The sequence below is a fragment of the Daucus carota genome, chromosome 1 (assembly GCF_001625215.2).
Source record: "Daucus carota subsp. sativus chromosome 1, DH1 v3.0, whole genome shotgun sequence".
Taxonomy (NCBI): domain Eukaryota; kingdom Viridiplantae; phylum Streptophyta; class Magnoliopsida; order Apiales; family Apiaceae; genus Daucus; species Daucus carota.
Genome location: NC_030381.2, coordinates 46,908,545 through 46,933,769, shown reverse-complemented (window position 1 = coordinate 46,933,769; position 25,225 = coordinate 46,908,545). Strand labels below are relative to the sequence as shown.

Here is a 25,225-nt window from a genome sequence, read left to right as displayed (position 1 = left end):
TGGATATTAAGATATGATCAAATATACTTTGTAAAAATATAAATTATTTTCTAAAATTGGTCAAGTAAAAAATATATACGATATACTTATAAATAACCGGACTCTATTCAAATTTGACTACAGTTTTGTTCAACTCAGAATTCATAAATAAATTCGTACTCGGTTACACAACTTTGTGTTCCGTTAAAAAAATTTTGAGATTGACTCTATTGTTGTAGACAAATTTTGAGATTGACTCGGCTCGATTATATTTATTTGTAATCTTATAATAAAAATTCCATTAATTAAATATTCAGAGTAGTTTTATTCTTTCGATTATATAATATACATTTTAAAATGAAATAAATCTTTGTAGATGTATATGCAATTCCATCAGAATCTCTGAATCAAAATCATGAAAATCTTGCGATCTATAACCTCAGCTATAGAAACATCAAATCCCAATCAAACAAAAATCAAACTCTCACACAAGAAGAGACTAAGACAACCCAAATAAATTGGGAAATTATTGAAATCTAAATAAATTGAGAGTTTTATTGAAAAAATAAAGATGTGATAACAGGAAAACCGAAAAGAAATTGGGGTTTTTTACAAGTAAAAACTGATGAAACCCTCTCAAAACTCTTTAATGGAGGTTAGGTTGAATATCAAAGGATCTTAAAAAAGCAATAAGATTATAGCCAAATATCATTAAAACTTATTTAAATCATCATATTAATACTCCCTCCGTACCTTTTTACATGTTCATTTTGATTTTCGAGAAGTCAAATTGATCAATTTTTGACTAAATATTATAAATTATCTACTCATCATTTCTAAAATCTGAAAGTTGCATATTAAAATAGATTAATTATACTTTCTAATAATATAATTTTTATTATTTTTCTCAATTATCTGATACGTGTAAAGTTCAGTCAAAATATAATCAATTTGTCTGGTCAAAAGTCAAAATGAACATGTAAAAGGGGGAGGGAGGGAGTACCAAACAAAACATTCAGAAAAATATGATGTAACAAAACTTTCGGTGCGCACTCATGCGCAGTGTTTAAGAACATAAAATAAGTAACAAATATTATTAATTTTCGTTTTTCAAATAAAAATTTATCATGATAAGTCAAAGAAGGCATACAGGACAGCCGGACAGGCAAGAACTACGAATTCATGTAGTAAAAAAAAAAAAACGGAATATACACTTGTCCGAAAATTTGTTTGAGAAGAAGCAAAAGAGGAGAGCATGAGTGGAAAAGGAAAGCTAGTATGTGTAACAGGGGCATCAGGATATATAGCTTCATGGCTTGTCAAGATGTTGCTCGAACGTCATTACACTGTTAACGCCACTGTTCGATCTCTCAGTTTGTATTCTCGCTCTTTTTCTTTACATGTTTGTGCTTCTTTTTTTTTTTTCTTTTTTGTTTTGTGTGTTTCTTGCTGTGTTGATTCATACTGAAAGTCTCTCTTATCTTGCTTAGTTTTGTGTGTTTTGTAATATTCAAGTCCAAATTGAGATACCCACTTCTTTAATTTTATTTTTTTGGTTTAATAATTGCTGATGAAGGTGATTTGTGAACATTGCCTTACTGGGATTTTTATACTAGAGGGGCTGATAGTTAGTACATGCTTGTGGGTCTGAGTTAGAATTTATTTTTAATTTTTTTCCCGAAAGCTAGCACGGTTTGTGAATTCTGTTGGCTAGTTGTGATTGCTAGTTTGATTGATGCTGAAAATCATGTTCTACTTTAAAGAACCTTCCTGAAAGTAGATTGAGAATTACTGTTATCTGGAGATAAAGTCTTCTTTTGTAATATGATTATAATCCTGCCTATATTTTCCCCATTTTTTGGCCTTTTGATTTACTTACTAAACCACTTACTATAGAGCACTCACTTTTTTTTCACCCATTGGGATCCCATATGCTTAACATGGTGCAGCCTTTCCTATTTTATGTAAAAAGTGAGATCAACTTAGCAACAACACGTACATTGAGGGAGAACATCAAGGAGTGATCATTTTCAAAAAAAAATAAAAATATATATCACTTCAGCAGAAGATTTGCATATATTTAGAATTTGATGGTGTCGTTCATTTTTGTAAGTTAATACTACCAAGATCCCGCTTGATATTGTTTTTCGGGACCATAAAAGCACCTTGCCCAAAAAAACTGCCTTTCTTATAAGCCAGGTAAGAAAGATACTAGAGGAAAAGCCAACTTTTATAGTTACTGAGGAAATCAGCTTTTACGACCCACGTGAGATGCCAAAATCAACCTTATCCTTGAACTTAGTTATAAAATTTTAAGATTATTTTTTTTTGGCCTTCAACTTTAAGGTTTCATCATAAACTTACCAAACACTGTGTCGAATATTTAAGAAAAATTATAGTAAGTTCTGTTGAACAGCCTGAAATTTTTTAATCATAAGCTTATATGCAAAAAGAATAAATAAAATGATATAAAATGCCATGTCTCATACTTATGAAACGTAAGTTGCAAACTGCATTTGCAGCGATTGGTCCATTACAGACCTAAATTTGCACCTAACCTTGTGAGGGAGCTTTGAATAACATGATGAACTAATTCTACACTGAATTGTTTAATGTAAGAAAATATTTAGACAGCTTCCATCTACATTTCAAGACTAGTATTGTTATTAACAGTCTTCTGCTTGTATTTCAGATGATCCGCAGAAGACTGAACACCTACTTGCACTTGATGGAGCCAAAGAAAGACTTCACTTGTTTGAAGCAAATTTACTCGAGGATGGATCTTTCGATCCTGCAGTTGAAGGATGTGATGGTGTCTTTCATACAGCATCACCTGTAAACCTTTCATCCTCTAACCCCCAGGTTCTTCTTCTTCTACTCTTTGTGTTTCCTTGTACTTGTAAGCAAGACTGATCTAGACAAAGTTAGAGACAAATTAGACATGTAGTCATATTAAAGTGGATGGCGATAACATGACAAGAATTATGTAGCACTACAACTCAGCTTCAAGAGTTATAAATATGTCACCAGATGAAGTACATCTAGTTTGTCTCTATTCTTAAAACTATTAGATGGTATCTGCAATATGGATTCAGATGGTATCTGTGTTATGCCCAAAATTCAACATGAACTTCATTGATGGGCTAGGCCCGTATAAAAGATGAAGATATGGACTTACGCACTGAAGATTGGGCTCGACAACATGTAGGCGCGCCCACATATCTGACCACGTCCAGAAGAATCTTTAATAAGGGCGCGCTTTAGGTGGAAAACTATTTTGGGCCGACATATTCAAGATTGGGCTGGATCACATGATAGGCCGCGCCCACTTGCCAGGGCGCGTCCACAAGCCAGGCCGCGCCCACTTGCCAGGGCGCGTCCACATGCTAGGCCGCTTTAATGCCAGGGCGCGTCCACATGCCAGGTCGCGCCCACTTGCCAGGACGCGTCCACATGCCAGGCCGCGCCCACTTGCCAGGCCGCTCCCACATGTCTGGCTACGCCCATATCCCAGGCCGCGGTCACATATCAGGCCGCGCCCAAATGTCTGGCTGCGCCCACATCCCAGGCCGCGTCCACATGATGTCAGGCCGCGCCCACATGCCAGGCCGCGTCCACATGATGTCAGGCCGCGCCCACATGCCACGCCGCGTCCACATGCCAGGCCGCGTCCACATATCAGGCCGTGTCCACATATCTCACAGCAACTACATATCTGACTGTACCCAGAAGGACCTCCATGAGGGCGCGCCCTGATTGGAGGGAGAAGACACATCTCAGCTTTATAAGAAAATGATTTATATGAAGACCGACTTCATGGGCCAGGCCCACAAAAGAAGACTTGGTTGGGCCAGAAGAATCAAGATCAACCCAATTTAGAAGTGACCCTGTAGAAAGATAGGGCGCGCCCTATCTTTGGGCGCACCATCTTGCCGAAGACAGTTCAGTTAGCAATGGTTCAGAAGGACAGAAGGAGATGCTTTTGTTTAGGGGGACGCCCTTAAACATAAGTAAATCCAACTGTTGAATTGTAGAAGGCCCTACCTTGTAGTCTGAGGAGTTGTCCTCCTTGGTAGGTGGAGGTAGAATAGAAGACGCGCCCTGAAAGGCTCTACCTCTGTAGTCTGGCGGGTTGTCCCTGTCGGGGAGTGGAGTAGTGTCCATGCATTTGGGGTAAGCCTTGGGTGCTCGAGAGTCTGCAAGGCCCAAGGCTAGGCCTCATCGTATTGGGCCCCTTTCGGGAGGAAGATTCTAGAAGGGGAGGCCCAGTCCACATGGGTCTCTTAAGAGAAAGAACTACGTGCCGGCTTGATCCTCTATAAATAGGGGTACGTAGGCAGATTGTAGGCATCGATCATTCTTGAGAGCTATTCCAGTTAGCAATCTCGAACCCTTTGCTTACAATTTCAGCCGCCTCCATAACAAACAACCAACCACTTCCTACATTCTCGCCAACAAGAATCTTGATCCACGCTGCGAACCTCATCTTTGTTAACCTACCAGTTTTCTCCGTTAACAAATTGGCGCTAGAAGGAGGGGTAGTTCAAGATTTTCCATCAAGGAGAAAGATGTAGAACCACGGCGAGAGAACGCCCGACGGGAACCAGCACCCCGATCCTAGATCCAGTGGAGACAACATTGGAAAGACAAGCAACACCGATGGACGGACGACATCACGGTCGGGGACACCCCCCAGGAACAGGCAATTGTGATAACAGATGGAGACAACGTCAGTCTACGACCACCGATCGCCTGGTCGCCGCCAATCATGGTGAGTACCGATGAATTATCTAAGAAGTCTGTTCGGAAGGGATAGATAATGGGATCGAAGGAGAAGTACGTTATGAAGGAGAAGAAGACAAGATCGAAGGAGAATTCCGTTATGAAGGAGAAGAAGACGGGATCGAAGGAGAAGTCCGTCTTGAAGGAGAAGAAGACGGGATCGAAAGAGAAGCCCGTTATGAAGGAAAAGAAGACGGGTTCGATGGAGAAGCATGTTCAGAAGGGGAAGACAACGGTAAGCATTGTTGTTTGTTATCGATATTGAACAAGGCACGGTTGTGAGGGCGAAAGATGAAGGCAAGATCGGAGTGAAGGTTCCAGAAGCCAACACATGAGGGAAGCGTGATTCTCGGATCTGGAGACTTTCTCAGGGTTTCGGAAGGAAGCAAGTCCCACGGCTGGCACAATGTATCGATGAGCGCGCCTCCCCCTGACTGGGCGCGCCTAAGGTAAATATTCTTCTTGTACTTGTGTACGGTATATTGTGTTAGTCGGGTCCTTTGCAGGGAGGAAGAATGTTAGTTTAGGCGCGCCTTCCCCTGACTGGGAGCGCCCTGAGGTAAATACTCTTCCTAACACTTGTATACGATATGTTGTATTGGTTGTATCCCTTGCAGGGAAAAAGTATGTTAGAAGGTGCACCTCCTTCTAACATGGCACACCTTAGGCACAGACACGCTCCACTTCAATCTCATAGATGCTCAAGTCAACCATATAACTCGACAACAGACATCGGCAATCTTCTCGTTCCACCATCAACTCATCATCAAATCTTGCTTCATCGTCAAATCCCCTTGCTCCATCAAATCTTGCCATGTCATCGAATCTCCTTGCTCCGCCGCCAAGCGACCTGACGCGTGTCCAACCTAATATCCAGAACATTCCAGGGATCGAGGCTATCGACATCAACACCCTCAGGATTATCTCGACACCACTTTGATGGAGGAAAAACGTCACTTCCAGTCAAGAATCACTCTTTGCCGAAGTCATCAAGGATCCTTCGCCCGTCAACTACAAGAACACAACCTCGGGAGACGAGAACAATCTTCCAGCCCGGAACATAGAAGCAGACGTCAACATCCAAGCAGAGACAATATTACCTATAGAAGAAACTACACACCACCTCGGGACTATGATGAAAGATCTAATCATTAGACACATTTGGTTGCGTCAATAGAACGCATCTTTAAAGCCAACCAACAAAGGACTCTTCCGAAGCCCAGCTCCATTATCATCCTGGTAGATGATGGAAGTTCATGAAGAAATGTGTGACAATCACTCGGGGGGTAGTTCACTTGCTCTAAAGATCCTGAGGCAATGGTTCCAGTCAAGGTTGAAGCAGGTTCTTTAAGGAGAGACAACTTCGAGTAGGAGGCAAACGAAGTTAATCAGAGGCTTCACCCCCAATATGATGGAAGAAGTCAGAAGCGAGTCACAGCTCAGGAAGCAGCATATTAACAGAGAACAACTCGATTCTACAATAGCAAGGTCAAGGCCAATCCTTTGAATAGGGGAGACCTAGTGCAGGATGATGTCAGGGATGAAAGTGCCAAAATCATGGAGTGTTCGATGCTAACTAGGAAGGACCCTATCGAATCAAATGTGGACTCTTTGTAGAGACACATTGCTTGGAGCACTTACAGGGAAAGCTCGTCTCGGAGGTATATATTGTGGAGGATTGTGAGAGAAGACTTAGGGCAAGCTCCATGTTACAGGTTGAAGGCTGAAGTCCCCGAACACACTCCGGGGTATAGGTCGGAGACTCAGGACAAGCTCCGAGTATAGGCAAGAGATCCAGGACAGGCTCCGAGTGCAGGTCGGAGACACAAGATAAGTTCCGAGTTCGGGTCAGAAACCCTGGACATGCTCTTAGATACAGGTTGAAGGCGCAAGACAAGCCCAAGGATACAGGTCGAAGACCGAAGATCCAGAACAAGACCGAGAATGCAAGTCGAAGCCCAAAGACCTAGAACAAGACGCAGGATGTAAGTTGAAGACCGAGGACAAATACCAACATATAAGTTGTTGACCTGGACAAAACTATGAAACCTGAGACGAGCTATGAGTAAAATATTGGAGGCCAGAGGTATAATTTGAGCTTAATATCTTGGAGACGACATTTGTTCTAGGCGCGCCTTCAGAAATGATCAAAACTTCATAATACCATTACAAGGCATTCAACTAGCCGGGAGAGAAAGTTACCAAAAAATCAACAAGCACTTGATGGAGGCCGCATAGAATGTGGTCGCGCCCACTTATTTGGCTCCTCCAAGAAGACCCAAAATCTGGGAGCGCCTTGATGGAAGGAAGACATGAGATTGCCTAATGAGACAAATCCACTAGAAAACCGGAGATATGTTGTTTGGGCCCGGACATGGTCAGAATTAGGCTGCTCAGTAAGTGGGCGCGCCCACTTAACTGGCGCCGCCAACTTAACAGGCGCCTCCATGAAAGACCTCCAATCACTCGGTTGTTAAGCCTCCAATCATATGTAGGCGCGCCCACATATCTGGCCACGTCCAGAAGAACCTCTAGTAAGGGCGCGCTTTAGGTGGAAAACTATTTTGGGCTGACATATTCAAGATTGGGCTGGATCACATGACAGGCCGCGCCCACTTGCCAGGGCGCGTCCACATTACATGCCGCGTCCACTTGATGTCAGGCCATGGCCACATGCCAGGCCGCGTCCACATGTCAGGCCGCGCACACTTGTCAGGCCTCGGTCACCTGTCAAGTCGCGCCCGCATGTCAGGCCGCGCCCACCTGTCAGGCCTCGGCCACCTGTCAGGCTACGCCCACATTTCAGGCCTCGGCCACCTGTCAGGCCGCGCCCATCTGTCCGACTGCGTCCAGAGGGACCCTTGTTGAGGGCGCGCCCTGTTGTAGGAAGAAGACATATTTGACTGATTCTACATAAATATGGTTTACATGAAGATTAGAAGAGCGGGAGGGAACATGAGGCGCCCCCAATTAGCCTATAACTCAAACGTCTGCAGAGTTGAGATCCTTGTTCAACAACAATTGGAAGAATTATCTTCACCATCAGGGTGCGCCTCATCCTCATCTAAGGCGTGGTAGAAGGTACGAGCATCAGCTTCAGCAGCATCGTCTTCCTCGACTCAACCACTTCAGCATCGGCTTTACCATCATTGTCTTCCTCGACTCACCCTCTTCGGCATCATCTTCCGCGACTCAGCCTCTTCAGCATCGGCTTCGGCAGAATCTTCTTCGTCAACTTAACTCATTCTTCTTAGTGGAATCTTACTCAATTTGACTCGGCTACATTACTCAAAACTCAGTCATACTACATCAAGAAAGTTCTAACAGTCGGCGCCACACGGCGCGCCGAGTAAGGAAACTTCTACGTCTTTTACACATGCGAAGGACAGTCGTCACAGAGGAATAAACAAGATGGAACGTCGTAGGGAGTAAAGATTATCAAGATCTCGTCGACATCTTCAATGCCACCAAGATCTGGGGGTAGTTGTTATGCCCAAAATTCAACATGAACTTCATTGATGGGCTAGGCCCGTATAAAAGATGAAGATATGGACTTACGCACTGAAGATTGGGCTCGACAACATGTAGGCGCGCCCACATATCTGACCACGTCCAGAAGAATCTTTAATAAGGGCGCGCTTTAGGTGGAAAACTATTTTGGGCCGACATATTCAAGATTGGGCTGGATCACATGATAGGCCGCGCCCACTTGCCAGGGCGCGTCCACAAGCCAGGCCGCGCCCACTTGCCAGGGCGCGTCCACATGCTAGGCCGCTTTAATGCCAGGGCGCGTCCACATGCCAGGTTGCGCCCACTTGCCAGGACGCGTCCACATGCCAGGCCGCGCCCACTTGCCAGGCCGCTCCCACATGTCTGGCTACGCCCATATCCCAGGCCGCGGTCACATATCAGGCCGCGCCCAAATGTCTGGCTGCGCCCACATCCCAGGCCGCGTCCATATGATGTCAGGCCGCGCCCACATGCCAGGCCGTGGCCACATGATGTCAGGCCGCGCCCACATGCCACGCCGCGTCCACATGCCAGGCCGCGTCCACATATCAGGCCGTGTCCACATATCTCACAGCAACTACATATCTGACTGTACCCAGAAGGACCTCCATGAGGGCGCGCCCTGATTGGAGGGAGAAGACACATCTCAGCTTTATAAGAAAATGATTTATATGAAGACCGACTTCATGGGCCAGGCCCACAAAAGAAGACTTGGTTGGGCCAGAAGAATCAAGATCAACCCAATTTAGAAGTGACCCTGTAGAAAGATAGGGCGCGCCCTATCTTTGGGCGCACCATCTTGCCGAAGACAGTTCAGTTAGCAATGGTTCAGAAGGACAGAAGGAGATGCTTTTGTTTAGGGGGACGCCCTTAAACATAAGTAAATCCAACTGTTGAATTGTAGAAGGCCCTACCTTGTAGTCTGAGGAGTTGTCCTCCTTGGGAGGTGGAGGTAGAATAGAAGACGCGCCCTGAAAGGCTCTACCTCTGTAGTCTGGCGGGTTGTCCCTGTCGGGGAGTGGAGTAGTGTCCATGCATTTGGGGTAAGCCTTGGGTGCTCGAGAGTCTGCAAGGCCCAAGGCTAGGCCTCATCGTATTGGGCCCCTTTCGGGAGGAAGATTCCAGAAGGGGAGGCCCAGTCCACATGGGTCTCTTAAGAGAAAGAACTACGTGCCGGCTTGATCCTCTATAAATAGGGGTACGTAGGCAGATTGTAGGCATCGATCATTCTTGAGAGCTATTCCAGTTAGCAATCTCGAACCCTTTGCTTACAATTGCAGCCGCCTCCATAACAAACAACCAGCCACTTCCTACATTCTCGCCAACAAGAATCTTGATCCACGCTGCGAACCTCATCTTTGTTAACCTACCAGTTTTCTCCGTTAACAATCTGCAACAGAACAAGTAAATTTTCAGGGCTATGGCAAGTTGTTGTCTTATTTTCTTTGTTTGCTATTACCATTTAATTATTAAGTAGGTCTATTGCAGTGTAAGTTTCCTTGATTGTTATCAATGTAAATGATAACAACCAACTTTTGAGCATGATTTGCATTTAATTTTTTTTGTTTTTTCCTGATAGATGTTTCTGAAATAAAACTTTAGCTCACTAGCGTGGATTACAAATGTACATTCGACCTCCGTGTTCTTATTCCTTTTACTCAATTTCAGGTAGAACTGGTCGAGCCTGCAGTGAAGGGAACACTTAACGTTCTTCAGTCATGCACAAAATTTCCATCAATTAAAAGGGTGGTAATAACATCTTCCGTAGCTTCAGTTATGGTCACAGGAAAGCCTTTAAAGCCTGGTGTTGTAATGGATGAAACTTGGTTTTCTTCTCCAGTACTTTGTGAAGAACAGAAGGCATGTGTACATCATAATATGAAACTTTCAACTGTTATATGTTTCAGTTGCTTGTTCTTTAGACTTCCTATAGCATATATTCCACTCTTATTTTAACTGCAACACATGAGGACTACAAAGTTTTAAAAACAATGCACATTTTGATTTCTACAGTCTTTAACCCATAGGCTGCCTGTGGTTAACCCTTGTTATCCTCCAATTGAAGCGATAACTATTAAATATGGATATGGAGTTGATGAAAAGATATTTACCTGTACTAATTTGTTACGCTTACACTTTTGTAGGCTGAGATTTGCATTTATATGATTTAGGTTAAGTTACCACATAATTGAATTATATGTATTAAGATTAGCCATGTGTGGTGCTCTTGAAACTGAAGACTCAACCTATAGTAGTGTAAAAAGTGCATAATCTTAATTTGTTTGCAAGTTGTGGTGATTTAATATTCAGAATGGGAAGCAAGTGCTTTGCATGTATTATGTCAATCTTATGTCTTTTTTTCGAGAAATAAACACACTCACAGACACCTTCTGTCTTTGACAATATTTGAACCCTCAACCTCCGGGAGCAAGGACGATACCATCATATGCATTTTTACTATTATACATCTAGAAATATACCAAAAATGGTAGCTACCTTACCTTTAGGTCATATCTACCAGATACTTTTATTAACATGTACTTTTCGAAATTGGTACTACATTTAAATCTCCAAGTCTGCATACTTATGTATTTTATTGACTCGCACCTTTAAGTGCACAAACTCAGTAGTTTAAACTTAGTGTTGAGAACTCAAAAGTCAAGTAACTCTACTTATAATCTTGCTTACACGTTTACTCCTTTACTGTGTTGTAATTTCTTATTCATGTAGCTTATGATGCTTATCATGTTCCAGACCAAAGCTGAATCTGGTCCAGATAACATAATTTTTTATTTGTTAAATCTGCATATAAGCATTGATCAACCACTTTCTATTCATAATCAGATTTTGTTTGTCTTCCTACTTCTAATCCAACCAATTTTAAAATTTTCTTTTCTAATATATACTAATAAAAAGTTGGCTGCACCATTGATTTGGTGTAGCTTCTTTGCAACCCAGTGGGGTGTACTCTACTTACTCTCTCATCCATTTTAGTTACCTTGCATGATAAGTGTTGATATTGGACTCGAGTTTAGACCAAAGACTGGTATGAATCATATGAACCATTCTTTTGTCGGAGACCTAAAGATTTTCATTATTGAAGACTAGAAACTTTGCATCGTAAGGCTTAAATCTCAATACCATATTCTATTTGTACTAATTTCATTTCATTTGCTTGCAATTTAATACTTTGAAAGAGTGTCTTTAAGCTTGTGAAGTGTATGATGTTGATGGAACTTCTGTTTTATCTCAGCTTTACTATCACCTTTCAAAAACACTTGCTGAGCAAGCAGCTTTAAAGTTTGCAGAAGAGCATGGAATTGACTTGGTGACACTGCATCCAGGTTTTGTCTTAGGTCCTCTCTTACAGCCAGTTTTAAATATCACTTCAGAAGGGATGCTAAACTTCATTAAAAAGGGTAAGATGATACCTTCTGAAATATTACCAAAGCTCCATTGAGTTTTCTCCTATGCTTTTGTGGCAGCTACCTATAGAAGAAATTTGTTAACTTAATTTCAAGTGTCTGCTACTCGATTTATTTTTGTGACTTTTGCCTCTTACCTGTAAGTGAGGGAAAAAAAAAAGCACAGTCAAATGAGTGCCATAATATAAATATAAATATATATGAGGTAAATTCCTGTATAAAATTTTCGTAATGCCATACTATTATAACCTAGGCATGTCGCATTGGCCCAGTAGTTTAGGTGCCCAATTCATGACCATCTGGTCATGGCCTTATGGGTTTAACTCTGGTATCAGACATGGAGAGGTCATTTTTTGGAAACTTTTTCTACTCTTTAGTAGGGAAGGCTTCATACATCCTACCCTCCTCACACGTCTATCTTCAAATGGGACAAGCGAGTACGTCCCTTCCCCCTATTCCCCTTTCCCCTTTCCGAATTAAATTTTTGCTACACTCTCCTGTAACACACTTCTCAAAAACCCTAAAATAGAAAATTCCACCTTTCTGAATTTTCAGAAAACCATAGTGTCTTTACTGTTTGGGCGTTCTTGCAAATTTATACCAACTAAAAATCTTTACTTCGTGCGTAACTGCTCGAGTCGGATGCCCAGACACTAGGAGAACAGCATTATTGCACAAATTTCTGCTCTGTGGACATTGTGAAAAATTGCAAAAAAGAGTGAAGTCATCAAAGTACATGTGCAACTGATCAGTCCATGTCAATTAGCAGCCAAGTATTTCATTTGTACAGCACAAGTATCATATGTGATATATGTATATGCTATATATGTTATGTTTTCATTTTGTTCATCCATCTTAATTACACTGCCAAGTACTTAAATTTTAGGAGGTTATGGAAGTGTTAATTTTTTTTAATATATTATTTAAATCATTCTGATGGTTGAAATAATTTTTATGTCACAGGACAAGAAATATTCCCTGATGGAACTTTTAGATTTGTTGATGTCAGAGATGTTGCTTATGGTCATATACAAGCATTTGAGATTTCTTCTGCGTCTGGAAGATATTGCTTAGTTGGGAGGGTGGCATACTCTTCAGAGGCTTTTGAGATATTACACAAGCTTTATCCTGCTATAAGTGTTCCTGAAACGTAAGTTTACTTTTCATTGCCATTACATATTAGAATCACTCTCTTCCAAAATTCCAGGGGTTAATGACCTCAAAAAAGTTAATAGGTTGCAATCCATGTGCATTGTGTGTGATTAAATTTTCTCTCTCTTCATTGTAGCTCTGATTTAAATCCCCTTCTTTTTGTAATTTGAGTGATTTATTATCAAGAGTCAGTCATTGTTAGATGATGAAAAAATAAATATAAGCAAAAAAGGGCTCGTGCACTTTGACACAGTTTTTATAATATCAGGCTTCTTAAATCACATAAGTTTAAGATAGCTGCTTGACACTCTACCTAATTTACAAATTACAGATAATCAAAGCAATCAATAGATAAGCATGTTTTTTAATTCCATTGGATGACTTGATTGTGGTCAACTTCAAAAGTAGCCAAACTATCAAAGTGAAAACAGATGATAAAAGACATGATATTTGAAGGTTGATCTGATAATGACATGGGAGTCACAGAATTGGCTTTCAAACCAAAAGTCTTTAGAGTCATGTAGAGTGGATCTCTAAAGTCTCTACACATTGATTATGTCAAAATATGAATGATTAAGAGATTAGTTTCTGTTTTTCTAATTTTACATTGGATTAATCACTTGTGAATGATAATAGCAAGAGATTTTCAAAGATATCATTGGAAAATAAAAATATTTTTCGGATGCGCTATAAAACCAGCGTCCAGCTGTTATTTTAACACAAATGCAGTTCTACACTCTTTGCTAAATGCATACGACAGTGTTGTAAGTATATCATATAAAAACATCTGTGACATAGTAATAAAGATTTTCTACTTCCACCTAATAATTCCATAGTAATCTAGTTTATTGTATTTTATTGTTTTGAGTTTCAGGTGCAAAAAAGAAAAGCCTGCTGGGCCACCCTACCATGTCTCTAAGGAAAGAGCTAAACGTCTAGGCATTGATTTTCTACCTCTTGAAGTGAGCCTCAAGGATATGGTGGAAAGCTTGATGGAAAAGAACTTTCTGATCCTCTAAATCAAAATGTTACATACTAGTCAGCTGCAAAATAAATTATTCTCATGCTGCAAACATACTTGGTCAGTTGGTCACACAAATCCCTACCGAAAATTTGAAGTGTCCGATGAGAACTGTAATTATTATGATAAACTGGGTTGTTTTATAAAGACTTGTAGCACCTTGTGAATCTTTCTTAAACTCTTTCTAAAACACAGAGAGAGATAAATAAAGCTGGCTGTATTTAGAGGGCTTGGTTCTGGATATGTTGAGGTTAGTTGCTTTTCGTTGAAGCATGCATACTCATTTTCCCCAGAGGTGCCAAGGGGAGAAGCCTGTTGGGCCAGCCTACCGTGTCTCCAAGGAAAAAGCTAGAACTCTGGCCATTGATTTCCTACCTCTTGAGCCTCAAGGATTACTTAAGAAACCCTTTATGCTTACAACTCTGACTCGTGCTTGTTGACCAAACCATACCAGATTTTTTTTATTTTTTTTTTACGGATAACCATATCATCACTAAAAAAGTATTATGAGGTAAGTAGTTGTATACAAGTATAAGTTTATTAATAAACAAGATTGCTTCTGAAAGATTCTTTATGAAGATTTATATTTATTAAGGTTTTGATGATCGAATTTGTGATTAAAGTAAAAGTAAATGTGTAATTGCAAATTATAAAAGTGAATATATAATTTTATATTCCTGCTTAAATTATTAAAATTTCTGACAACCAGATAATAAAGAACCAAGCCGTTGGTGAGGTCTCGGCTCTGTCTTATTCTTAGACTTGGACCAATTTGTAGGACGAGAGAGTTGAATTTATCTATTCAATCAATGTTCTTGTCTGTTGTTAGCGCTAAATTTTGCACTAAAATATTACTCTCAGCAGCCGGTTCTTAAATTCACGTGAACTAATTAAGATTCCTCTTGTTCATAATTAAATTATACTCGTACATGTTACTTATTTTTTTATTATAATAAAATGCTCAAACACTTGTGTTTTCGAATAATTTTATACAATTTTATAGGTGTTCAATTTATCACTGTAAAATTAGTACCCCTATTTTAGGACAGACAAAAGTTGAAGAGTTTAAGGCAGTTGAGACAGAGGAAAGCATGAGTGGAAGAGGAAAGCTAGCTTGTGTAACAGGGGCGTCAGGATATATCGCTGCATGGCTTGTCAAGATGTTACTTGAACGTCATTACACTGTCAACGCCACTGTTCGATCTCTCAGTTTGTATTTCAACTCTTTTTCTTTGCATGTTTCTGCTCTTTTTTGTGTTCCTTGCTTTGTTGATTTGCCTCACTTATCTTGCTTTATTTGTGTTTTCTGTGATATATTAGTGCAAAATGAGAAACCCAGTTCTTGATATGTGTAGTTTAAGGCATTAAATCAATTTCTATTTTGTTTTTGTTTTATTGATTGAAACTGGAAGGGCTTTTTTTCTTTTAAACTTGATTCAGTGTGTTCTGTGAATTTCAAGTTCTAATGTTGTGTTTGGTTGGGGTGAATGGAATGGAATGAGTAAAATAAAAGAAAATAATAGAGTGTAGGAGGGAGGACTTTGAAAAAAATGAGTGAAATGTGAAAGCAAATTTTGTATGATAAGATTTGGGTAGAAAATAGGTATGATAAGGAATGGAGCATTCCTTCACAAAATTAAGGGTTTGAGCTCTAGTTAAGGGTGATAGGAATGGAATGGTGGAAGAATTGAAATAATATACATTCAACTAAATTATAGTTCAAATCTCATTCCATTCCTTCCATTTTCATTTACCCCAACCAAACACAACATAATATGTTAAGCTCAACTCATGTGCTCAGTTAAGTTGTAATCTTTGTTTTTTTTTTGCTTGTAATTTTTAAAGATGATTTGTGATCATTGTTTTATTGGTTTTCGTTTTTTTGAAAAATTAGGCTTATATACCTTACAAGTACAGAAATATTTTCTCGAACCCAGACCACCAAATAAATCTGTGTCATTAGGCTATCCGTCGTGTTCTTGTTTTGCTGAACAGTCTGAAATTCGCTTAGGTCCTCCTTAATAGCCAAAGACATTAGATATTAGTTTTCAGACACTGCAGAAATTTTTACTCATAAGCTTATTTCCCAACTAAAAAGAATAAAATGACATGTCTCATAACCTAAAGTTGCACATGACCTTGTGAGGATTGGAGCTTTGCAATTTGCATGACATGATGAACTAGATATATACTGAGTTGCTGAATGTCAGAAGAAATTTAGACTCCTTCCATCTACATTTTAAGGCTAGTAGTTATCATCAGTCTTCTTCTTGTATTTCAGAAGATCCACAGAAGACCGAACACCTCCTTGCACTTGACGGAGCCAAGGAAAGACTTCACTTGTTTGAAGCAAATTTACTTGAGGAGGGATCATTTGATCCTGCGGTTGATGGATGTGATTGTGTCTTTCATACAGCATCACCTGTAAACCTTTCATCTTCTATCCCCCAGGTTTTTTTCTTCTACTCCTTGCATTTCCGTGTACTTGTAAGTAAGACTGATCTAGACAAATTTAGGGACAAATTAGACATTTAGTCACATTAAATTGGATGGCAATACCATGACAAGAAGAGTATATGTAGTATTACAACTACTTTTAAAGAGTTATATAGATTTAGCACTTTGTCACTAGATAAAGTGCTCATACTTCGTCGCCATTCTTAAACTTACACACGACTGGAACCTTTATCTACCATATTATTGGACAATATAGATTCAGTTCGTATCTTTGGCAGAACAAGTGAATTTCCTGGGTTATATTAGGTTGTTGTCTTATTTTGTTTATAATTATCATTTACTTAGTCAGTAGATCTATTGCTGTGTAGTTTCCTTGATTGTTATCAATATATGATAACAACCAACGTGTGAGCATGATCTGCATTTTATTTTTTGTACTTTTCTAACAAATGTTTCTGAAATGGAATTTTAGCTTACAAGCGTACGTTTGACCTCCGTGTTCTTATTTCCTTTACTCAGTTTCAGGCAGAACTGGTCGAGCCTGCAGTGAAGGGAACACTTAACGTTCTTCAGTCATGCACAAAATTTCCATCTATTAAAAGGGTGGTAATAACATCTTCCACAGCTTCAATTATGATCACCGGGAAGCCTTTGAAGCCTGATACTGTGATGGATGAAACTTGGTTTTCTTCTCCAGTACTTTGTGAGGAACGGAAGGCAAGTGTACAACATAATATGAAATTCTCAACTGTTAAATATGTTAAAATGTGCTTGTTCTGTAGACTGCCTATAGCATATATTCCACTCTTTTTTAACTGAAACGCATGCCTACAAAGTTTTAGAAACAATGCACAGCTTGTTTTCTTCAGTCTTCAGTCATTTAGCAAAAAAAAAAAGGAAAGTAATAGGCTGTCTGTGGTTAACCTTGTTATCCTCCAATCGAAGGCATAGTTATTTAATATGGAACGGAACATTTTCGTTGTAAGGCTTAAATCTGAAGACCGTGTTTTATTTGGAATTATTTCATTTCACCTGCTTTGGAATTCTATAATTTGAAAGAGTATCTTTAAGCTTGTGAACTGTAAGATGTTGATGGAACTTCTGTTTTTGCTCAGCTTTATTATCACCTTTCAAAACATTGGCTGAGCAAGCAGCTTTAAAGTTTGCAGAAGAGCACGGAATTGACTTGGTGACACTGCATCCAGGTTTTGTCTTAGGTCCTCTCTTGCAGCCAGTTTTAAATGCTACTTCAGAAGGGATGCTAAACCTCATTAAAACGGGTAAGATGATACCTTCTGCTACATTGCCAAAGCACCATTTACCTTTCAACTATGCAACTTGTCTAGCAACTACCTATGGAAGAAACTTGATAACATAATTCCAAGTATCTTCTACTCGATTGATTCTTGCAGCTCTTTCCTCTGACCTATAAGTGAGAAAAAATCAGGGTCACTTGAGTGCTATAATATACATATATTTTTATATGAGTTGAATTCTTATATTGAATTGTCTTAATGCCTAACTATAGTAATATACAAATGTCGTGTTGCCCCAGTGGTTCAGGCGCCTATTCATGACCTTTTTTTGGTCATGGGTTTTATGTGAGTACGTCCCTGTCCCCCTTTTCCCGACTTTCTAAACTAAGCTTCTGCTTATGTATAATTACTTAATCTTATATATTGTACCATTCTGTTTGATTTTCATAGGTTGTGTTCTGCACTTCTTTATTACTACTGCTTTATATTATTATTTCTGCAAATTCTGCAAGCTCATAAACTAAGGCGAGTTTTTTTTTTTCCAACTAGACACACACGCATCTATAGTGATTGAACTGTAGATTCGAACTGCAAAAACCGCATTTTCGCGGGTTGATTTGGTTCGGTTTTTTCTAACTAGTGGTTTAGCCACAAATGAAGAATTTTAAAAAACCGCAAGTTGTAGTCTGGTTTGGTTTTACCTTCTAACTGCCCAAAACAAATCGCGTACACCCCTAACAACTTGTATTGTCAACTTTGGCCTGTAAGGCTCTGGTACTTAAAATCTTCATTCTGTGCTAAACTGCTTGAGTCTGACACCCAGACACTAGGAGCAAGGCATTAGGGCCAAAGTTATGCCTGTGGACATTGTGAAAAAATTGAAAAAAGAGCAGCCTCATTAAAGTACATTTGCAACTGATCAGTTTATGTCACTTATCAGCCAAGTATTTAATATGTACAAGTATCATATGTGATGTTCCTCCAATATAGGTTATCATAAACATAATCATTTTCTCTACTTCTGGCATTGTAAGATGTTATTGATTATCGAGCACTACTTTTAAGACTTCTCAAACTTTACAGAGAAGTCTTACACTCCAACTAGAACTAATTACAGTAAATTGTAATTAAAGTTCCCCACCTCTTGCTTTCTCAACCAAATTTAAAGTATTTTTGTTTTTTCTCGTTACTTTGTTGGTTTCAGTAATATTTGTATATGCTATATATGTTATGCTTCCTTTTGTTTGTTCGACCATCTAGATGAGAGACGTCTAATTTACAACGCATGTATCACAAACAAATGACATCCATCTTAATTACACTGTTAAGTATCAAAAAGTATGGATGTGTTCATATATCATCACACATTTTTAAATCATCCTGATGGTTAAAATATTTTGTATGTCACAGGAAAAGAAATGTCCATTGATGGAATTTATAGATTTGTTGATGTCAGAGATGTTGCTTATGCTCATATACAAGCATTTGAGATTCCTTCTGCATGTGGAAGATATTGCTTAGTTGGGAGTGTGGCATACTCTTCGGAGGCTTTGAAGATAATACACAAGCTTTATCCTGCTATTAGTCTTCCTGATACGTATGTTTACTTTTCATTGCCATCACATATTAGAATTTCTATCTTCCATGACTCTAGGCATGATTCCATGGGATCTGACATTAAAAAATTTAATATGTTGTCATCCATGTGCATTGTCTCGTGCAATTTTTTCTTTCTTCATTGTAGTTCTGATTTAAATCCCTTTCTTTGTATAATCTGAACGATTTGTTATGAAGAGTCGGTCATTGTTCAATGATGAAAAAATAATTTTAAATCAAAAAAGGATTTGTACACCTTGACACGAGTTTTTGAAGTATCGGCTTAGTAAATCACAGAAGTTTAATGTAGATGCCTGACACTCTATCTACTTTACAAATTACAGATAATCGAAGAAATCAATAGATAAGCATGTTTTTTTAATTTCATTGGATGGACATGTATGTGGTCAAGATTAAGTTGCTGCTGTTCGTTTCATGTTGGCCAAACTATCAAAGTGAAAAATGATGACAAAAGACGTGACTTCTGAAGGGTTGATCTGATAAGAACATGGGAATCATATAATATGCTTTTATATTAAGATTCTCTAGAGTCATATAACATGGATCTCTAAAGTCTATACACACTTTGATATAATATCATTGGAAAATAAAAATATTTTTCCGATTGCATTATGAAACCAGCTGTTATTTTAACAAAATGCAGTAGTACACTCTTTGCTGAATGCATTTGATACTGTTGTAATACAACCGCATGATAGTAATCAAAATTTTTAAGTTCCACCTAATAATTCCACAAGTCGTTGGAGTAGTCTCAGGTATTTTGTTTTATTGTATTGAGTTTCAGGTGCAAAAAAGAAAAGCCTGCTGGTCCACCCTTCCATGTCTCTAAGGAAAGAGCTAAAAGTCTAGGCATTGATTTTCTACCTCTTGAAGTGAGCCTCAAGGATATGGTGGAAAGCTTGATGGAAAAGAACTTTCTGATTCTCTAAATCAAAATGTTACATACTAGTAGCCGAAAAATAAATGACTCTCATGCTGTTAACATAATTGGTCACACTAATCAGCACCGGTAATTCGAAATGTCCTATGTGAACTTTACATTTGATAAATTTAGTTGTTTTATTAAGATTGCAGCACCTTGAGAATTTTTCTTTACTCTTTCTAGTACACAGAAAGAGAGATGTCAGCTGGCTGTAGTTAAAGGGCTTTGTTCTGAATATGTAATATGTGGTGAAGTTGAACCAAATTTGTTGTTTGCTGAAATAAGAATCAAGCACGTATTTTGTAAACAAAAACATAAATTTTGGTAAAACATATCATGCTAACATGATATGTTAGCGTTGTAAGTGCAGTATATATCAATATATCAATTTTGACATGATTTGTTAGTGTTGTAACAGGGGTTTTGTTTAGCAAAAAAAACAAGATGTTAGCAAAAAGAAGAAGGATTTAAAGAAGAACGGATCTTGTAAGATTCTCTGATCGAATTAAGTGTTATTTTGATTTTTTTTAATGTAATTTAAGGTGTAAGAAAAACTTTACACATAATTTCAAATTTTCTGGTCAAATTAAGTGTTATTTTGATTTTTCCATGCAATTTAAAATGTAAGAAAAAGTTTACACATTATTTTTCAAATATTCTAGTCAAATTAAGTGTTATTTTAATTTTTCAATGGAATTTAAAGTGTAAGAAAAAGTTTATATATAATTTCAAATTTTCTGGTCAAATTAGGTGTTATTTTGATTTTTCTATGCAATTTAAGATGTAAGAAAAAGTTTACACATTATTTTTCAAATATTCTGGTCAAATTAAGTGTTATTTTGATTTTTTTCATGAAATTTAAGGTATAAGAAAATGTTTACACATAATTCCAAATTTTCTGGTTAAATTAAGTGTTATTTTGATTTTTCCATGCAATTTAAGGTGTAAGAAAAAGTTTACACGTAATTTCAAATTTTCTGATCAAATTAAGTGTTATTTTGATTTTTCCATTCAACTTAAGGTGTAAGCAAAAGTTTTCACATTATTTTTCAAATATTCCGATCAAAATAAGTGTTATTTTGATTTTTCCATGTAATTTAAGGTGTAAAAAAAAGCTACACATAATTTCAAATTTTCTGCTCAAATTAAGTGTTATTTTGATTTCTCCATGCAGTTTAAGATGTAAGAAAAAGTTTCCACATTATTTTTCAAATATTCAGGTCAAATTAAGTGTTATTTTGATTTTTCCATGGAATTTAATGTGTAAGAAAAAGTTTACACATAATTTCAAATTTTATGGTCAAATTAAGTGTGATTTTGATTTTTCCATGTTATTGAAGGTGTAAGAAAAAGTTTCCACATTATTTTTCAAATATTCAGGTCAAATTAAGTGCTATTTTGATTTTTCCATGGAATTTAATGTGTAAGAAAAAGTTTACACATAATTTCAAATTTTATGGTCAAATTAAGTGTGATTTTGATTTGTCCATGTTATTTAAGGTGTAAGAAAAAGTTTCCACATTATTTTTCAAATATTCAGATCAAATTAAGTGTTATTTTGATTTTTCCTTGGAATTTAAGGTGTAAGAAAAAATTTACACGTAATTTCAAATTTTATGGTCAAATTAAGTGTTATTTTGATTTTTCCATATAATTTAAGGTATGAGAAAAAGTTTACACATTATTTTTCAAATATTCTGGTCAAATTAAATGTTATTTTGATTTTTTTTAAATGTAATTTAAGTTTTAAAGAACTAGTTATATAGTTAGATTGTTTTCTCAAGAAAAATTTACAATACTATAATTATTCTAGAAAAATAAATATTTATAAGAATTTTAAGAATCATATTAAATTACTTGTAAAAGTACTCTGGCTGGAGTGGGTAGCATAGTCGTACAAGGCACTATAAAGAAACAGAGATACAAGTGCATGTAGTCAAAAGTTGAACAAGAATACACTTGAAAAATCTTGTCTTGGAGTCGACATGTCAGTTATGTCTGAGAAGAAAGAAGAAGAGTTTAAGGCAGTTGAGACAGAGGAAAGCATGAGTGGAAGAGGAAAGCTAGTTTGTGTAACAGGGGCGTCAGGATATATCGCTGCATGGCTTGTCAAGATGTTACTTGAACGGAATTACACTGTCAACGCCACTGTTCGATCTCTCAGTTTGTATTTCAACTCTTTTTCTTTGCATGTTTCTGCTCTTTTTTTTGTGTTTCTTGCTGTGTTGATTTAGTGTGTTTTCCGTTTTTGACCCAACGGGATTGTTTAGGCTTGTCCACGTCCACATCGGCTGCGGGAGAAACAGAAAACTAGAATATTAACAACCAGAATAATTCCATTAGTATGAGGGTTTTTTGGGAGATGCCTAAAAACAAAGATGTGCGGGCTCGTCCAAAGCCTGGCCAGCATCAACGGTCCCTTGAGATGCCAAAATAGAAATTTTTACTCAAAAGCTTATATGCCCAAGTAAATGTTAGGAGTTGTCGTCGGTTGTGGGAGGGGCAGATAGCTAGACAGCTTCCATCGACATTTTAAGGCTGGTAGTAATCATCAGTCTTCTGCTTGTATTTCAGATGATCCACAGAAGACCGAACACCTCCTTGCACTTGACGGAGCCAAGGAAAGACTTCACTTGTTTGAAGCCAATTTACTTGAGGAGGGATCTTTTGATCCTGCGGTTGATGGATGTGACTGTGTCTTTCATACAGCATCACCTGTAAACCATTCATCCACTAACCCAGAGGTTCTTCAACTTGTCTCATGATGCTTTGAGGGCATAGTTATTATCATTATCATTATTACAGTGAATCTTATACTTTATTTCATAGCAGCTGTTGAACAAATAATAAGTTTATTAGTATTATTCATCTCTTTAAATGAATTGTTTATATTCCTTTTGCTCAATTTCAGGCAGAACTGGTCGAGCCTGCAGTGAAGGGAACACTTAATGTTCTTGAGTCATGCACAAAAGTTCCATCCATCAAAAGGGTGGTCATAACATCTTCAATGGCTTCTGTTATGTTCACCGCAAAGCCTTTGAAACCTGATGTTGTAATGGATGAAACTTGGTTTTCTTCTCCCGTACTTTGTGAGGAACAGAAGGCATGTGCACATTGTAAAATGAAATTTCAGCTGTTAAAATACGTTTCATTCCCTTGTTCAACTGTTCGTTCACGAGGACCTATAGTTATTATCACAATGCAAAACTTGTTTAATTACATTTACTTTAGATCAAGCACAAGTATGAATGATATGACGAGGTTTTCTATGTGTCTAGAACTAATTAATGTTTTTGAAATTTTGGTTCATCGTCCTCCCAGCTTTATTATCCCCTTGGAAAAACATTGGCGGAGCAGGCAGCTTTGAAGTTTGCTGAAGAGCACAAAATTGACCTGGTGACGCTGCATCCAGGTTTAGTCTTAGGTGCTCTTTTACAGCCGGTTCTAAATGCCAGTTCAAAAGTGATGTTGGACCTCATCAAAACGGGTAAGCTTATAGTGTCTTCTTATTTTGAAATTCAGTTGTTCAACTTGACTTGTCCAGAATCTTTTTTATGTCGAAGAGATATTTATGCATGTTTCTTGATAGTTCCGACTTCCAAGCGTTAGGTACCTCATTAGGGAATAGAATCAAACAAGTGCAAAGAAAAACGAGACTTAGTGCCATCCTATGCACAGTTATATATATGACGTAAAAATATGACTAAAATCTTTATCACGTGAGATTTGGGTTGACATTTGTCTATAACATAACAATAATTAAATTCGGAAAAGACTCATGAGCATGCATGTGTTGCTGTTACTTCCATATATCATAAATTGTGAACCATTTTTTCCTTTTGACACTTCGAATGGATCGTGATGCTTAAAAGAAAATTCATGTCACAGGACGAGACATGTTCGGCGGAGTTTATAGATTTGTTGATGTCAGAGATGTTGCCTATGCTCATATTCGAGCATTTGAGGATCCTTCGGCTAGTGGAAGATATTGCTTAGTTGGGAATGTGACAGACTCTTCAGAGGCTTTGGAGATATTGCACAAGCTGTATCCTGCTCTCAGTCTTCCTGACAAGTAAGCTCGCTTATTTTTGTCATTGATAATCAGAATTAGTATGTCCTCTGATTCATCTATGTGCATGCTTTCCATTCTATGTGCAAGCTTTCCATCTAATTTCTTTGTTTTCATTTTGTTTGACTAAACAGGTTGGAAGGGGACAAACCTGTTGTGCCACCCAACCATGTTTCCAAGGAAAGAGCAAAATCTCTGGGCATTCATTTCCGTCCTCTTGAAGTGAGCCTCAAGGATATGGTGGAAAGCTTCAAGGAAAAGAACTTTCTGCTCTTCTAAATTACTAGTACCATGTTAAAGACGCATATACTACATATTTGCCTGTATAATTTATCATTGTACCAACTCTGCTAAATTGGAAGGGCTTAAATAAATGATGAGCAGAGTTTAGTGTAAACGATGAATCTACCAGTTTGTAACTAATATCTACCATATCATTATGATAATAATAGATAAATGGCAACAGTCCGCTGCGTTTGTACTGTACTATACTCTTCTCTATTTTTTTTTTTTGCCAAAGTACTATACTCTTTTGTTGCAATTATTTTACGATTTAGCACGATCTATCATTTTTTTTTTCTTTAGAAATAATGTTCCAAATATCATATATATCTTGTAATGTATTCTCCTCTCACAAAAACCCTAAATTTCTCTCACCTTGAAGTAGCCACGGTCTCTTTTATCTGAGGGGCTTCCATCGGCTTTCACCGATGGAAAGCCCCAATTTTGTCTTTTTTTTTACTATTAGTTAATCTCTTGTTTGCTTCAATAAGTTCCCAATTTATTTGGGTTTTGTTTGGTCTCTCCTTCTGTGAGAGTTTGGTTTTTGTTTGGATTTTGTGTGTTCATCATGTCCGGGATTACAGATCTGCGGGATTTTCATGATGTTGATTTGGTGATAAAGGTTTGTATGGCACAACTAGAAAATCAGTATTAGACATCGCCCATTAGACATCAGTCGGAAATGTCACTGATTTTATAACCGTTTTTTACATCGCTTGATAAAAATGTGATGTCTTTTTGGTATCTTTACAT

General features: G+C 38.0%; 1 protein-coding gene and 1 pseudogene across 1 annotated transcript; both read left to right on the top strand.

The window, feature by feature from the left end:
* Nucleotides 1-1,144: 1,144 nt before the first annotated feature.
* LOC108205135 (phenylacetaldehyde reductase-like) lies at nucleotides 1,145-14,132 on the top strand. Its single transcript, XM_017374946.2, has 6 exons — nucleotides 1,145-1,352; nucleotides 2,672-2,841; nucleotides 9,940-10,131; nucleotides 11,525-11,690; nucleotides 12,660-12,846; nucleotides 13,723-14,132. The coding sequence occupies exons 1-6, from the start codon at nucleotides 1,235-1,237 to the stop codon at nucleotides 13,865-13,867; spliced, it is 978 nt and encodes a 325-aa protein (XP_017230435.1). The 5' UTR covers nucleotides 1,145-1,234; the 3' UTR covers nucleotides 13,868-14,132.
* Nucleotides 14,133-14,910: 778 nt separating this feature from the next.
* On the top strand, nucleotides 14,911-24,754 carry LOC108205136 (phenylacetaldehyde reductase-like; annotated as a pseudogene).
* Nucleotides 24,755-25,225: the final 471 nt, after the last annotated feature.